The 17,622-nt window shown below is 35.3% G+C and overlaps 1 protein-coding gene across 1 annotated transcript; it reads right to left on the bottom strand.

Moving 5' to 3' along the window:
- Nucleotides 1–3,745: 3,745 nt before the first annotated feature.
- On the bottom strand, nt 3,746–13,270 carry LOC133864965 (urease). Its single transcript, XM_062301421.1, has 19 exons — nt 13,161–13,270; nt 12,836–13,002; nt 12,576–12,649; nt 12,152–12,197; nt 11,836–11,941; nt 10,978–11,120; nt 10,074–10,184; nt 9,578–9,741; nt 9,054–9,432; nt 8,863–8,971; nt 8,023–8,162; nt 7,570–7,707; nt 7,387–7,478; nt 6,758–6,887; nt 6,521–6,679; nt 5,706–5,873; nt 4,875–5,009; nt 4,389–4,460; nt 3,746–4,289 (listed from the first exon to the last, which is right to left on the bottom strand). Exons 2-19 carry the CDS (start codon nt 12,959–12,961, stop codon nt 4,068–4,070), a joined length of 2,514 nt encoding a protein of 837 aa, XP_062157405.1. The 5' UTR covers nt 12,962–13,002; nt 13,161–13,270; the 3' UTR covers nt 3,746–4,067.
- Nucleotides 13,271–17,622: the final 4,352 nt, after the last annotated feature.

Genomic DNA, 17,622 nt, shown 5'->3' with positions numbered 1-17,622 from the left:
GCCAGATGAGATCAAGTGCTTACAAAGGTCAGTCATCTTAAAGAACAAAATTCAAGATTTTCCTCTAAAGCTGATAAATATACTTCGATGGTATGCAGGTAATCTTCAGTTTGGCCTTGGATATAAATTATAATGAATAAAAATTGCAATAGACTTTCATCTCTAACAACTAGGACTCTGTAACTTTATTTTATTTCTTATAACAGCAGGGTAACTTGTCCAGCTATATATATATATATATATATATAATAATAATAATAATAATAAAAATCGGTTGTAATTATTTTTAATTTTTTGATTAACAGTTATTAGTAATTACTGATTATTTCCGATTAATAATCGCATCGCTTGTGCACTCCTGGTGCCGGGTGGTGAACCATATTTATACCAATTTGATACTGACACCTTCACAAAGCACAAAGGCTGTCACGTGGAAGATCTATCCTTGAGGTGAATTTATCACTGCGTTACTATTTTTTTTTTCTTGTCAGATTCCTTTTTATATGCTTAAAACCTGCTAAATAAAATTATGTGATAGAGAGATCTTTACTTGGTCAAAAAACTGAGATAGGCAGGCAGATCCATCATCCATCTATACAATAATAATAATGTCAGATCTATTTATTTATTTTTATTAAATATTACTTAATTTAATAGAAGCCCAAGCCAGAACAAAGAAAACCCAACGCACCGCACTTCTCTCAAGGATCCACACATGCAGACATGCTCTATCTACAGTTGTGCATCCGACCGGATCACCTGTACCTCCGACATCTACCGTTAATTATTTTTAGGAACAATATAGGCAACTCGTAGCCCTTCTTTCTTCCGCTACTTCAACCTCCAATGCTAAATATGTAAGGTAAGGTATCATTACTTGTCTTTATGCTTTTCTTTCCGTGCATTGGATCAATATGTGTTCATTTTTTTTTTTTTTATTCAAATCATTTAACAAAATAAGATTTCATCCTATATTGTATGAAGAAAAAATTAAAATGATTATTTTATGGTAAGTATTAATGAGCTGTCTTAAATTTTTGACATGAGGCCAATGACACCGGAGAAGGATCCAATGACATGAGACCAAATTGTCATTTTATAATGACTTCCTATTCCAATGTCACGGGTGGAGATCAAAAGCTATACTCAACCAACAAGGAAAGTGTAACCAAATCTAATTTTAAATTCAAAAGCTCATTAGTCTTTGGGGTCATAATTGTCGATTTGGAGTGGCCAATGTCGTAGAAGTGGTTCGCCTAACTCCTCCAAATGGCCAAATGCTAGGGATGATTTCGACCATCTTCAATTGGTCATTTGGTGTAGCTAAACCACCCTTAAGGGCCTCAATGATCATTGGGGCTACCCTTAGACAGGCCATAGAAGGTGTTTTGACTCCTTTCTAATTTTTTTTTGTTTTTTGTTTTTTAAAAAAATAATAATATTAATGTGATATATGTGACACATGTGGCAGTTGATGATTGGTTTGACGTGTTCGTGTAGACGTGGTCGTTGAAAGTAAGAAGGAAGAGCTAGCTATTCATATATGGTCCACACTGCCCCCACACCTTATAACTGGCAATTAAAACTAGGTTGTTATAGCTTCACTTGTTGGTTGTTGCCACGCTGATAACATGGCCATTAAACCACCGTATGTCTAACCGCACTTCAAAGTATGGTTGAACATGTCATGTTAGTTCGATATTTCATTAAGTTATGCTCAAGAGTCGCCTGTTTTGGTGGAGATTGCGAAGTTCAAGTGAAATCACGGCAGTTTTCATTGTGGTCTTTCATTCCCATGGGAAACAAAAGGAACCCAGATAGAGAAAAAAAAAAGAAAAAGAAAGAAAAGAAAAAGAAAAAGGCAGGCAGGCAGGAAAGCAAGCAGCCTTCTAGGCCTATCCGTTACTAGAAAATAATTTCCACTTTTCTTTGATTCACGTGGCTTAAAGGGGATTAATTAAAAACATTTACTTACATTGTTTACTCTCTCTCTCCATCAACAAATGGTTTCTTCTTTCTCCCTTTCTTTTTCCTCACTGTACCATTTCATATGATAAAGTAATGACTTCGAGTCCTAGAAATTATTCTAATTCCTTATGCTGTGCATCAAAGTTTGGACCATCTGCCAAAAGTAACGATCACTATTCATATGGTGGAAACCATTCATTTCAAACTTTCAGCCAACTTTTGTGCAGATGTGTACATGTGCAAGGGTCCACACATATAGATGACTTGCTAATCATGCATGCCTCAAGGACTTGCACGTAAGAATCCTGTCGGCTTATTACAGATTTAAGTGAAATAAGGACTTGCACGTAAGTCATTTAAGTGAAATAGAGAGTTATTTCATTATCGAAATTATATTAAAGATTTAATGGTGTATATATTGTTACATTATTTAAAAACATTGCTCCATATTTTATATATATATATATATATATTTTTTTTTTTTTCCTTTTCTTTTGGTGAGAAATTGTCATCTATAATTGCCTATTGTAATCGAAAGCCATCACTGTTGACCTTCACCATGCCCCGTCGCCTTCGAATAAAAAAAAATGTGGAAACCATGACGTGGATATTAAATAATTTAAAAGGCCAAAAAAAAAAAAAACATTAGAAAAAACAAACTAAAGACTTCTTGAGACTACATTTTCACGATCACATGTGCATATGCCTACTTGGATAAAAAAAATTCCAAATTTTTTTTCTTTGTTTGGTTCATTGAACTTCAGATGGTCATAATGAACTGTTTGACAACCGAGTGGAATAATTATTTCATTCGGATTTTTTTTAAAACCCACCCACCCGCATAAAACCCGAATGTTGACCCGAGTTTTGAGAAAATTCAATGCTGTTTTTCAGATTAATGGTGGGACCCACGCGCAGGAAAAGTTGACTAAAAAAATGCGTGGGTCCCACATTTAAATTAAAAAATATTAATAATTTAAATAAAAAAAAAAGAAATTAAAAAAAAAAAACAGAGGGGTGGCTGCCAGCGGGGGAGGCCGCGCGGCCACCCCCATTGCCTGGGGGTGGCTGCCAACCGGCAGCCACCCCTTCATTTTTTTTTAAAAATTTTTAATTTTGATTTCAATTACTTTTTTTAAAAAATATTATTTATTTTTTTAATTAAATAATCAATATATAATAAATTATTATTATTTAAATTATTATTTCACACAACTTTTTAAAATACCAATCATTATACACAACTTTTTAAACTTCCAATCATTTCTTACTATTAAAATATAATATTTTTCAATCTCAAAATTCAACACCCAAACACAATTTTTTACCTCGATATTTGTAAATAGAATTAGAATTCAATTCTAATTCTAAAAATTCAATACCCAAACACACCATAATCTCTAGGTCAGAGAGGTGAGGGATTTATCATATGGGAATTGGGAAATGTGTAGATTGCTACAGTAACATTAAAATAAAATAAAAAATATTGATGACAACAAATACTAACAAAAGATCATTTTTGTGATTGAATTTGGCTCGTCTCTAGTGCGAAAACTCTTAGAGATCTTCCTTAAAAAAAAGTACTAGTAAAGATTGTTTTAAGTAAAAAAATAACTGGAGTTCTCTTTCAATCATCCCATCTCCACCGTTTATTTTTTCACACAAAATCTCCTTCAATCAGCCAAATTCGATCATTTTAAGCCTCGGCCTGAGACATGACACTAGTAGTGGCAGATGAAACATGACACACATTTAGTGGCGCACACGGGACACAGCATAATTGAACCCATCGAGAAACAAATTATTCGGAGCCAAAGTAAGATTACAAACTTTTTGTCTAAAAAGAACGGTAAACTGAGATGACAAATCAAGTGGTGGAGGCCACTTATAATTGGGTCCAAAAACAAATTGTGAAGGGAGCACTGAGTTTTGCATTTGCCAGTGCGCAAGTGTTCTAATGTGGTAGAGGCGTCCAGTAAAAGGGGCCTCGATTAGGAAAGTGCTATTTCATTTATTTTCGAAGGAGCATGATTTGTTTTCAGTTTAGCAACTTTGTTTTAAAGCACAAAATGATTGAGGCTCAGACATATTACCAACACCTAAAAGAGGAAGTAATTCCGAGAAAGAGGAACTGTGGTGGCTGCAGTGCAGGTAAGAACCTCGCCATCTGCTGTCACCGTGTATGTCTCAGGGTCCACCGTGATGTTTGGAAGGGCATCGTTGAGCTTCATGTCACATTTGGTTAGTCGTGTAACATTGCCCACAGCTTCCACCCTCTTGTTGAGTCCATACACGGCCTTAACTCCATTATCTAAAGCTTCCTGTTTGTAAGGAGAAATGAGAAGGAAATTAAATGTCACAACTTATTTAGAAGGAAGAAAGAGAGGAAAAAATGTGGGCGAGAGAGAAAAGATCCATGCCTTGCTGACAAAAGCAATGGAGTGAGAACTTCCAGCCTTGCCAAATGCTCCAAACATAGGCCTCATTATTACCTGAAAAAAATTCTCGTCTTAAGAAAGGAACTTGATGCCATTTATCCTGGGTTCTCTGTGCTAATCCCAGCAGAACTACTGGAACTGATGTCAGATGTAATTTATAAACTTCTTTAGAGCATATAAATGAAATTTCCTAACCATAGAAAAGTATGTTAGGCATTTTAATGTTTAGAATTCTCTAAGCAGGTTGACTTTTGAAGAACGCTTAGAGGTGATCACAGCCATCACCTCAGACTCAGAATTATGATCAAGTAGCAGGTTAAGGTTCCAACCCAACAATGAGAATATTCCAACACTCTCAATTTCATTTATGTAAACAACATCAAAACAATTGCAGGATGCTTATAATTGATGCCTGTCAAATCTGTCACATAAGATGCTCCAGAATAAAGATGTAATAGCAAACTTTACCGGTTCAGGTGTGGGAATGCTAGCATTTGGATCGCCCATATTAGCCCATGCAATTGCACCACCTTTTATTACCATTTCTGGTTTTGCCCCAAAGAAAGACGGCTTCCATAGAACAAGATCGGCCAACTTCCCAACCTGCATAAACAAAAGATATAATGAAAGGGAAAAATATTTGTTCCACTACATTAATATCAGTTACAATGTTAAACTTTTAATCGATCATCTAGAACCCAATGGATCCCACCTACAAGCCATCTACAATGTCAAGATTTAACAGAATAATAAGACTGCAGTCAACTATATTTAGATGCTATGATGAAAGTATAAATATAAATTAACTGCGAATTGGTTGGATTTTTCCATATTGGAGATATTATGGTGGGACCAACTGATAAAAGTATAATGATAATGTAAGGGCACTATGCTTTTGTCCCATTTTGAATTTCATCCATGAAATATATAACTTAGGGTATGAATGGTTTAGCGGTTTCAAAATGTGCAATTTAAAAAATAGCAATTTCAAAATGCAGTTAATGAAAACGCGATTTTTAAAAACGTAGTTAAGCGTTTGGTAAAATTGCGGTTCGGCCTTTAAAATAGAAATTTGACTTCTAAAATTGTGAGTTTTTCAAAACATACAACCTTGTCACAATCATTCTTTTTCAAACGCACTCCCAAATATGATATTTTCTACGATTTTGTTTAAAAACACCTTTTTGACCAGCAAAATTGTAAGGCCAAACGGACTCTTAATAAATAATGTAGTTACATATTTATACTTTTTTGCAGCTCACATTGGGATTAAGCTCAAAGATATCTGAACTGTCATACCTCAACTGAACCAACATATTGAGAAAACCCATTAGCTATTGCAGGATTTATAGTGTATTTAGCGATGTATCGCTTGATACGAAGGTTGTCATTGTCTGGTCCACTAGGGTCAATCGGTCCTCTTTGTAACTTCATCTTGTGGGCAGTTTGCCAAGTTCTGATTATCACCTGGCAAGAAAAGAGTTTGTGAGACCTGAGCTTCAGATAAGTTTCAGATAAAATAAAATTAGCAGAGTTGTTAACTATAGACATCAGAACAAATGCGAAAAAATGTGCCACAGAAACAAAGTGAAGATTAAAGAACAAACATTATGAAGAATTCATGGGTTAGTGTGCACTCAAAACAATGCTTAATATTCCATAGTTGCAACCTTTATAATATCACAAATTGCCAAAAATAGACTTCGGCAACAAACACATCACTTTAGCATCAAGTGTCCCTGTTCTACTCCTAAGTTGGATTTGTCTTGTTTAAGTGCCAGCGTCATGTTGAGTGTACGTATCTGCACCCATGCGCGTCTCCATATTTCAAAGATGATTTCTTAGTTACTTTAAAAAATGGTGCTGTCTTCTCATCAATTACAATAACTTGAAATGCTCACTATCTAGTCAAGCTACCATGTCATGATGTTTTAATGTTTGGCTGTCTGTTTTATCAGACAGATAATTTATTTATTTATTTTTATGATAAGTAATCAGACAGAATTTTCTAATATCAATTGCAAGCATCAACAAAGTCGCATAACCAGAACTATGTGAGGGAAGAAAAAAAATCTAACCAAACAAAAAAAGAAAAAGAAAAAGGAATTACGGACCTCTCCAATGCGACCCATAGCTTGTGAATCAGAAGATATAATGCTAATTGCCCCCATATCATGCAAAATATCTTCTGCAGCAATTGTTTCAGCCCTTATCCTTGATTCAGCAAAAGCTACATCTTCTGGAATGTTCTTATCAAGGTGATGGCAGACCATCTGTATGTATGCAGACCAAATTGAGAATCAGACATCCATAATGCATACTGTATCAATACTTCCATTATCTTCTCATACCAGCATGTCAAGATGCTCGTCTATAGTGTTGGAAGTAAAAGGTCTTGTGGGGTTTGTAGATGACGGCAGGACATTTTTCACACCACATACTTTGATGATATCGGGAGCATGACCACCGCCAGCACCTTCACTGTCCACAAGGTACCAAAGAAGTAGGACAAATATCAACAGCTAGAAAAGCTGAAAAATAAGGCAAAAAGTGATAGTAGATGAACTCATTGTGAGCTGAAATCAATTAGTGTCAAGTCATGACAAGTTGAAGCTTAAGAAGGATAGACAGCATTATGTAAAAATCTTATGGCTAGTATTGAAAGTATGGGAAGTACTCCTATGACCAAAAGGGCCAATATGTCAATTTAGCCACTTTTAACAAAGCAACTAAGGCCTTTGTTATCAAGAAAGTTTTACTCCTCTATAGGTAAACTTCCCTTTATGTAGCCTCATGAAAGAAATTTGCTCAGATGAATAAATACAGTGTACTTTGGATTATACTCCAGGATTTTTTTATTTATTTTTCATTAAAAAAAAAAACATAGTATCTAATGAAAATGGTAGGCAATTGAGTGATAGAAGACTGAAAAAAAAATGCCAATTTTTTTTGGTGGTGTGGGTCAGTATGCAACTTGTACCTGTGGTAGGCATGAATAGTTCTTCCTTTAAATGCAGCAATAGTATGTTCTACAAATCCTGATTCATTCAAGGTGTCAGTGTGGATATTAACCTGTCAAAATCAACAGAAATGGAGAAAGCTGGTTAGTGATGTACTCAAATGTTTAAAATAACCGGAAAAAAGATACAATTTAAAAAAATGCCTGGATGTCATATTGTTCTCCAACAGTCAAACAATTGTCTATTGCAGCAGGTGTAGTTCCCCAGTCCTCATGCAGCTTCAGTCCCATCGCCCCGGCTCTTATTATTTCATGTAGCCCATCAGGTTTGGAAGTGTTCCCCTAAGTAAACAAAGGGAATTACAGAAAAAGGTATAAGAAAAAATAAGGATGGAAAAAGGGGTGGGAGGAAGAGCAAGCGGAAAAACCTTCAGAGTTCAAAATTTTAGCAACTCATTCATATAATGACTACTGAAAAGCTTATCCTTAAACGTATGTAAGGAAGAGAGAGAGAGAGAGAGAGAGAGAGAGAGAGAGAGAGAGAGAGAGAGAGAGAGAGAGAGAGAGAGAGAGAGAGAGAGAGAGAGAGAGAGAGAGAGAGAGAGAGAGAGAGAGAGAGAGAGAAAGATTCATAAAGTCTACAAAAATTATGCATACTTTCCCAGTAAAACCAAAATTTAGAGGCAGGTCATCAGTTGATTGCAGCATTAACTTCATTTGTGATGGTGCTGGAGTACATGTTGTTGCACGTGTTCCAAAAGCAGGTCCCGTTCCTCCTCCCACTACTGTTGTTATGCCTACACATAACGAGAAGTTTTGGTAAAAAGGAATCATGACACGTTACAGAGAAATATTCCTTACAATTAATTTTATTGCACAGAGGTTACTCAGATTGCCGAGGGACAGAGTCATGAACTCTAGATACCAAAAATATAGTTCAGATAAACATGCCAAGTAACAAAAAATGATAATAATGCGCAACCTGCTCAAATATGTATGATTCTGTTTCCAAACAAGTTATTTAATTGAGTTTGATCATATTGAATTGATGGAGCCCATGTTGAGTTTGATCTGGACAAATTCAATTAAACATGATCTGAAGGGTCTCTCACTGACCTGTTTTCTGTGATCTTTTGGTCTCCCTCCTCTCAAGATTTAGAATGAAAGGGCTACAATAACAATTAAGGCTTGTTTTAAGTTGAAATAATGATTGGGAGCATTTAAAAGGGTTCTTTCAAAGTCATAAAACATATGGTGGACCACTACGAATGACAAGATTTTGAGTTTCAAGAGGTGCGCATGAAAAAGTAAAAAATAAAATAATTCTTAAGTAGCTCAGTGCCAGATGTAGCATTAGCATGACAGAATGATTACGCTTTTCCGACTTTTCTCATCTACATTTAAGCTGCCAATTTACACAGATACAGACACAAATCAGTAGATAAATATTGATAAGTTCAAAAATTTCAGCAGCACTATCCCAGTTGGGTGGCTCACCACTTGATATTGCTTCATATGCCAATTGAGGGCATATGAAGTGGACATGACAATCTATGGCTCCTGCAGTTACAATCATTCCTTCCCCCGCAATAACCTCAGTGTTAACCTGATTATTAAAAAGAAGGTGTAAGTGTGTGCAATTAACATGGTGGGCAACACTGTGTCTGCACTGTGAGAAGAGATTTTACCCCAATGATCATATTTGGACATACAGCATCCATGATATCTGGATTGCCTGCTTTCCCAAGGGAAACAATAAGACCGTCTTTGATACCTATATCTGCCTTAAAGATTCCACTATAATCAACAATCACAGCGTTTGTTATCACAGCATCCAAAGAGTCAGCTGCTGGATGCCCACATGACTGGCCCATTCCGTCTCTTATAACCTTCCCACCTCCAAAGACACATTCGTCTCCATAAATTGCAAAATCTCTTTCAATTTCAGCAAGCAAGTTGGTATCACCAAGCTGAATTTTGTCACCTGTGGTGGGCCCATACATGTTGGCATATTCCTCACGAGAGATTATTTTGGTTAAAGCAGAATATTCTCCGGTAACACCTTCACTACAAAATCAGTTCTGAGGTAAGGCATTTCCATATATCTTTTATCATTTAAGTGGAATATGTTTACTTATTCAAGCAATCCTACTGATATAACAAAACAGAAATGAAACAAGCAGTACGGAATTGCCCCAGGGGAAGGTCTAACCTAACATTTGTTTCTTCCAGACTTTTGAAACCTCTCGAGGTTACGGCTTCCATGATTGTCTCATATTTAGCATGATCAACCAGACTATCAGCAATGCCATTTCCTCCTCTGATCACTTTCTTACCTCCAATGCTTACAAGTATGACACTTTTAGTTTCCCCAGGCTGGCCAAACAAATTTTTTTTTTTTGATAAGTAAGTAAGGCTGGCCAAACAAATTGTCAGTAATAATGCATAGAGTGAATTAGTCAAAGAGCTGGACATGTTTAAGCCCATTGATGTATTAAGAGGAAAAAAGAAACAGTTTTTAGTTACAATATGATAAAATAAAATAAAAACTACATATATATATATATATATATATATATGCTCGGTAAATTGTTACTTACATGTGGAGTCATAAAAAGCCAAAGATGTAGGCAGAATATTGATATACAGAAGATGAACAAAAGAACAAAGTTTAGTTGCATTCTATTGAATAATAAATAAAATGCTACCTCAAATCGTGTAGCTGTCCCTGCTGGTATATTCAGGCGCATGCCATATGCTTTCCATCGATCAAAAACCAAGTACGGATTCACCTCAATAAAGTGATAGTGGCTGCCAACCTGAAACAGTGCGGAATGATTAAAAGAAATACTCTTATCTTTTCCATAAAGTTAACCAGAGAAAGAAAATGCACATGAGATGTTGACCCGTGCGACATGTTAGAAACATCAGAGCATGTCAATCAATATTTCGAGACATCTATACTCAAAGCAAAATAAGTCTATACAGCAAGAATCTTAGAATTTCTTATATCTTATGTGACTGCTAAAAATTACTTCTACAATATGTGTGTGTGTGTGTGTGTGTGTTGTGTGTGAGTGCACATAGCATTCAATGTCTAATTCGGTAAAAATGGTTTTTTCTCCAGTGAGTCTCAAGTCTCAATAGTACCAGCTGTATGCCAGCAACACCATATCTCAGAGGTATTTTTGAGTTTACTGAGGAGCTTGAAAACTGTTTACATCCTCCAACTATGAATAAGCAAAAAATTGACTATTGACCATGTAAGTTATAAAAACCAATTTCACACTACGGAAAGGATATCAATTCTCCAAAGAACATGGAAAGTAAAAATAGCCGCCCAGTCAGTCAATCAAAATATATTCCAAGCAATTTTTTATTTTATTTTATTTATTAAAATATCACAGAAGTTCAGTACTATAACTCAGGAAACATGTACAATTTTCATCATCAAATCCTGAAGTTGCAAGTAAACATGATAGGAAGTTGATTTCAGTTAAGTGGATGACTGCTAACTGAATAACTATAGATAAGTGTAGAAGAACAAAAGGGAAAAAGAAGAGCATCCCACAAATATAAGGAGTAACAGGTTAAAAGATTAAATGAAAACACCTGAACTGGCCTGTCTCCAGTGTTGACAACTCTGAGGATTATTGCTTTCCTCCCATGATTAAGCGTAATATTTCCATTACCAAAGATTACTTCACCAGGAATTTTATTATCTTCTACCCCAGGAAACTTGTCTAGTGAAGGAACTGTAGGAAAGAAATCTCTTTCAGCAATGCTGCATTCAGTACTAAACATGGTGCATACTCAAAGAAACTTATTTATTAACTTCAACTCCATTTGCAGAAGCCTCAAGAATTTGCAAGTTAATACATTGAGCTTAAACCAAGCAAATTTTATGGAAGGTCGTCAGAAATGTAAAGGGATCGATTGTGTTAAACCATGTGATACGAAGTTAATCAAGAACTTTGAAATTAAAATGAACAGTCCATGCTCACGAGTAACAGAATCTATTCGTGTCCACACAGTTGCCAGATCATTGCTCAAATTCCCACATCTTTTCAAGGAAAACTTGGTAGTTGGTTCAAATTAGGCAGTAGATTTTATAGCTCCCTACAAGTTTCTCACATTCTTTTAAACCAGAAAATAAAGAAAACGACAACACAAAGGAAGTGTTCATCAATCACAGCGAAAAACTCACTGATTCCTAGGAAATTTAACTTCTCAGTAAAGGATCTTCATTAATGAAAAGTTTTATTCTAAATACATCATCAATTTCAACCTCTTTCCAATTTCAAAGGCAAGGTCACAAAATTCCATATCCAGAGCAGCCGATGTGGAGTAAGATTCAGAATCTCCATAAGGTACTTCTACTGGTCAGAAATTTTGAAAGCAGACAATAAAGAACAAATAAGTCCCAAGAGAAAGTAATTCCAAGCTTTAGAATTCAAGGTGAGCCCTTACCTGGAAGAAAAGAGCCATGTAAAGCCAGTTCCAGATTTCCATTTTCACTAGCAATTGCATCATGAACGGTGATTAACTTAGTCCCGTCAGGAAAGGTCCCTTCAACCTACATTCAGTTTAGCTCAATCATAGTTGGAAGAAAATTCCTTTTTTGTTTTTTTTTTTTTTATCTTTATCGATTCTTGGTTGTTTTCTCTTTTTGCAGGGGAGGATGGGGGGCAGAGTGTCATGTTACAAATTATGCATTGCTTATAGATGAGTTCAAGAACTCGTCTGGAGGGGTTCAATACTAACTAAGAACTTAATTGCCTTATACCTGTACAGCATCCAAAATATTAGGTACAGCTGGAAGAACTTGTCTCCTGTTAACACACAAAACAAAGGCAACATGTAGATGCTATAAGTCGTCACGTCCGATTATTCGCCATTGCATCAATACTCAAAACAACTAACTATGGATCAATTATAAGCCTTGCACAAAACATCAGGAAGAACGATTAACACATGAAATTCAAAGCCATAACATCCTAAAACAAGTATCCATGTAGGTATTTATGTGTATGTATACATAAAATTCACATTAAACACCTTCCTAAAACAAGCAACCATAAATCAATTCTACGCCTTGAACAAAGAACATCAAGAAGAACAAGTATACAAAATTCAGAGTCATACTATCCTAAAGCAGTAATTCGTATACGTATTTATGCGTATATATACATAAAATTCACAATAAATACCTTCCTAAAAGTTGTTTCCCTATGTCCATCAATTCCGCCACCGACTTATCACCATCGCGAACAAACTCCAAAATCTTCAAACAAACCATAAGTTAGAGTGAAAAACACCAAATTGTAATTTTCATGTTTAAAAATAACACCCCGATTTGCATGCTTGTAACCTAATTCAGCAAATCTAGAGCTCACTCGATATAAACACAAGCAGACGCATACATACATACATACATATATATATATATATATGCATATAACGTACGAACCTGTGTAGCTATGAGAGCCACAGCTTCAATATAATTGAGCTTTAAGCCACGAGCGAGACGCTTCTGTGCGAGGTATCCGGCATTGTGCAGACCGAGTTTCTCAACCTCTCTCGGCGCCAGTTTCATCTTCCACTTCTCACTCTCAAGTCAATGCCACTATCGCGGTACTAAACAGTAAACAGAGCCAAAAGAAAAGATTCAAATCTAAGAAAGAGCGAACAAGTTTGATGATTAAGCAACTGAATTAGCAATTATGTTATCTTAATCGAAAATCTAGTAAACAAATAATCGTTTGGTAAATCAGTGTTTGAGGAATTGAAGATACGGAGATATGTTCAGCAGGAGCCTGTGATTTGGAACTGTTCCGTACTAGTGCGGTCCGATGCTCAACATTGAGAGGGAGAAATTCAGTGCTTTTAATGTGGTATTTTCAACCTTTTTTTTCTCCAAAAATGATTGGTTTCTTTTCTTTTCTTCTCTTTTTTTTTTTTTTATTTTATTTTATTTTTATTTTATTTTATTTTATTTTTTTTAAAAAAAAATAATGATTCAATGCCACCTAAATATACAACTTTTCACCATCTTGCATATGTGGCAAGGTGGTCCTCCACCTTAATTTATTTTTAAAAAATAAAAAAATTCAAAAAGTAGTGAGGGACCACCTTGCCACATAGGCAATGTGGTGAAAAGTTGTATCTTTAGATGACAGTGAATCATTATTCTTTTAAGTTTTTTTATTTTTTAAAAATAAATTAAGGTGAGGGACCACCTTGCCATATAGACAAGGTGGTGAAAAGTTGTATATTTAGGTAATAGTGAATTATTACTCTTTAAAAAACAACCCTCTTACCCAATAATTGTGACTGTGCACGTGTTGTGCAGAATGTAAACACATAGTGCCATACCCTTAAAAATAGAGGCAAAACAAAAATAACCACTATAAAAAAAAAAAAAAAAAAAAAAAAAAAAAGTGTCGAAAATTATTTTAATTTGGGATTTGACTGTTGCACTACGAGCTCACAACATGAGTACAACAACCCTTTACCTTATGGTGGGGCCCAGTGTGGATAGCTGTCAAAATCTCCTCCTTCTTCACATCCCTAATAAATTGGTGTCCATGAAATAATTTTTCGCTATTTTTCAAAAATAACAGCAAAAAAAAAAATGATAATTTTTATATCTTAAATTTTATATGAGTAAGACTATAAATCACATTATTTTTTTTTCTTATAATTATTTTACAATGTTAACATAACATTCTTAGCTAAGAGTTGAATTAAACATTATTAAAAAAAAATCAAATACTAATTGAGACTACTGCTCCGTTTGTTTCGACATAAAATGGTTTCCGTCGTAAAATATTTTCGACGAAATCAATTTCAAAAGAAATTATTTTCTCGAAAATATTTTTCGACGTTTGGTTCGCACGAAAAAATTACGAAAAGTGAAAATGCAACTGTCGTCGGAATCCGGCGACGACTGGTCGCCGTCGCCGGAATCCGGCGAACATGTTTGGCCGGATCCGGCCAAAATAGCCGGATTCCGACAGGACACCTCCTGGCCCGGTCAGATCCGGCCTGATCCGGTCATTTTGGCCGGATCTCGGCAGGATCAGTGGCCGGATCCGGTCAGATCCCGCCGGATTCCGGCCATTTGGGCCAGATCCGGCCGGATCAGTAGCCGGATCCGGTCAGATCCGGCCGGATCAGTGGCCGGATCCGGTCAGATCAGGCCGGGTTCCGGCAGGTTTCTGTCCATGGTCGGATTCCGGCGGCCGGCGGTGTTCCGGCAACCGGATTCCGGCGGCTGGCGGTATTCCGGCGGCCGGATTCCGGCAACCGGCAGAATTCCGGTGGTCGGATTCCAACACCGGCATTATTCCAATGACTTGATAATGCCGGATTCCGGTGCTGCCTATTTTCGAACGACCGACTATTGTAGGATTTGGACAGTCAGATATCAAACGTGCGTGTAAGGACGAAGAATATAATTTTGGAAAACGATTTACGGTTTTAAAAATCGTAAATCGTTTTCCAAAAATAAAAGAAAGTTTTACGGTCAAACCGAAAATGATTTTCGTTGACCGTTATTTTCGCCCCTATCAAACACCGTAAAATACCGAAATCATTTTCTGGAAATCATTTTACGCCGAAACAAACGGAGCATACGACAAAAATATTATAAAATAATTATAAAATAAAAATATGTTGTTTTCATATTCATTCACGATACCCCTTACCGTAACCCAATATATATAAATTGAAATACATGTAATTCACTAAAATATCTATTAATTTCACTAAAAGCTGAAATTGATTCTCGGGGCGTTCGATAAAATTGGATGGGGATATCAATAAGGTCAACGTGACAAAGATAATGACTGTCACGAGTTGTCAGTAGTTTAATAAGTATGATTAGAAAAGAACAACACAACAAAACAAAACAAAACAGCTTTCCTTGATAAAACCATGTAAGCCTTCCTTAAACTATAGTCGGCTTCCCACTCAGATCCGAATATCATGCTGCGTCCAGCACCACTTCCTTGCAACACGTGTACGTCTCTTGGTTTTTGCGTCTGCTATTCTTTGTTTTAAATTGAAAAAATTTGGGCCGTCATTTTGAAATATGACCTTTTTATGGGATGCATTTTGCTAAATAAAAATTGAATTGATCAACTACTTATTTGGTTAAATAGGTTTTATAAGTCGTGTTTTATAATCACTTGATCGAATTCTTTTAAATTTAAACAGATAATTATAAATGATTTCGATCCAATTAAGATTTAATCTCCTAAATTAGATTGTTTGAACGGTTTAAAAGAAAAAAAGGTTGAAGGACCTACTTGTCCCAAATAGACAGGCTCAACACATTAAATTGTTTGGAATATATTAATATTAGACCTAAAACCTCCTTTTTGGACTACACAAATTCATCGTTACCTAATAATACCTAGGCTCCACTTCAACTATAGCAAACCCATGCCCCCAAATCCAAGAATTATTGGAAAACAACTTTGTCTACTTCTCTAAGCCGCCAAAAAATAATAAAAAAAAAAATCGAATTAAGATCCAGTGCAATATTCTCATCTTATTGCATTACAATTGGACATAGATATATGAGTGAAAGGAAAGGCTCCGCTTGCTTGAATTGTCCGAACACCTACTCGAATAAATGAGGCCATCCCCTACACTCATATACCCTAACCTGATTGCAGTACAATAGGACATAAATATTACACCGGACCTCCATCCCAAATTTTCAAATCTTCCAAAAAATTTCTCTCTATTATTAGAATATCATCAATTTAGATACTTTTCAGATAACCCATAATTTAAGTGGTTACGAGTTTAAACGTACTTTGTAATCTTTTATTTATTTATTTTTATTTTAGTTAAATATTTTAAGTACTAGGTAAAGTTTGAATTCATAAAAAATGTTAAAATATTAAATAAAAATGAAAATTTTGAAGGGCTTGAATTATAAGGACCTGCAATTGTAATTGTGAAGACTTGCAAAAAGTCCTCTATTCGTATAGTTATCTATCATCACTGATCAGGACATCCCTAAAGTTGCAAATTGATTATGCATTCAAAATATTCTCGAAACATAACAAATTATACAATTAGGCATTTAATATATAAAAAAAAAATCGTATGAATTATCTCAAAACAAAAAACCATTTCAAAGCAATTAATTGTAGATCCATAAAGAACATTTAACAATCATTTCAACAATCATCTCAAAGAAATTTCTCTCAGCTCCCTTCAAATTGCACCCACCGAAAGGAGACCTTTTTCCTCCCTTATAGGTTTCCTCTATTTTTCTGCAAGGGCATTCCTAATAACCTTACTAAAATAATTTTTTAACTATTTTGGTGAGTTAATTTGATGAAAATACTAAAAATTTAGTCCCAGCAGCCTCACCACTTTAACCAAAAAGTTTTGGTGAGTGAAAATACTCATCAATTTTGATGAGTAATATTTACTCGCCAACTCCCTCATCAATTTTATTTATCATTTCTCTCCCACATGATCATCACACTTTTTCATTTTTTATCTCATTTTCTTCTCTAATCTCCCATCTCCCTCACACGATGATGTCTTTATTTCATGGACATGAATTTTTTTTGTCCCTGACATAAACTTTGTGGTTCTTTCATTTATCTTTTATTTTTTTTATTTTGGTTGAAAAACAAATGAAAACTTATGTGAATTTCTTAGTAATGATCTAATCTCAAGATGAAGAGTGCATGTAATTCAAAAAAAATAAAAATGAAGGTGTATGGTAGCTGCTTGTATAAAAAGAATAAAGAAATCTGAAAAATATTATTTAAATGAAATAGTGAATAGTTAAAATGGTGAGGCTGTTAGGAGAACTTTAAAAAAGTGGCTAACCAAAATAGAGAAAAATAATTTTTAATTACTTTAGCGAGTAAAATTTAATGAGGCTATTAGGAATACTATAAGGCAGCTGGTCGTTCGGGCTTGCTCTGAATGAAAAAGACAATTCTCCCCACCCTTGCTGGCTCACGCGTGCTTCAGCGCCCCGTCTAGAGAAAGATATATTTATATCATTTTTCTTTTCTTTGCGATTCTCCAATTCTCCTGTCTTTTCGTTTTGATCGGCTGCCCAGCTTCAGCCCCCCTTCCCGTTTTCAGGAGCAGTCAGAATAAGGAGCCTTTCAGAGATTGTTTTGTTACTTTCCTCCTTTGTATCTTTTGCTGTCTTTTTTTTCTCCTTGTCCATAAGGTAGATGGCATGCGTTAAAGCTCTCTTGGAAGAAGCTA

Source organism: Alnus glutinosa, chromosome 1 (genome assembly GCF_958979055.1).
Source record: "Alnus glutinosa chromosome 1, dhAlnGlut1.1, whole genome shotgun sequence".
Lineage (NCBI taxonomy): Eukaryota > Viridiplantae > Streptophyta > Magnoliopsida > Fagales > Betulaceae > Alnus > Alnus glutinosa.
Note: the sequence above shows the minus strand (reverse complement) of the source record. Positions and strands in the feature narration are given on the sequence as shown.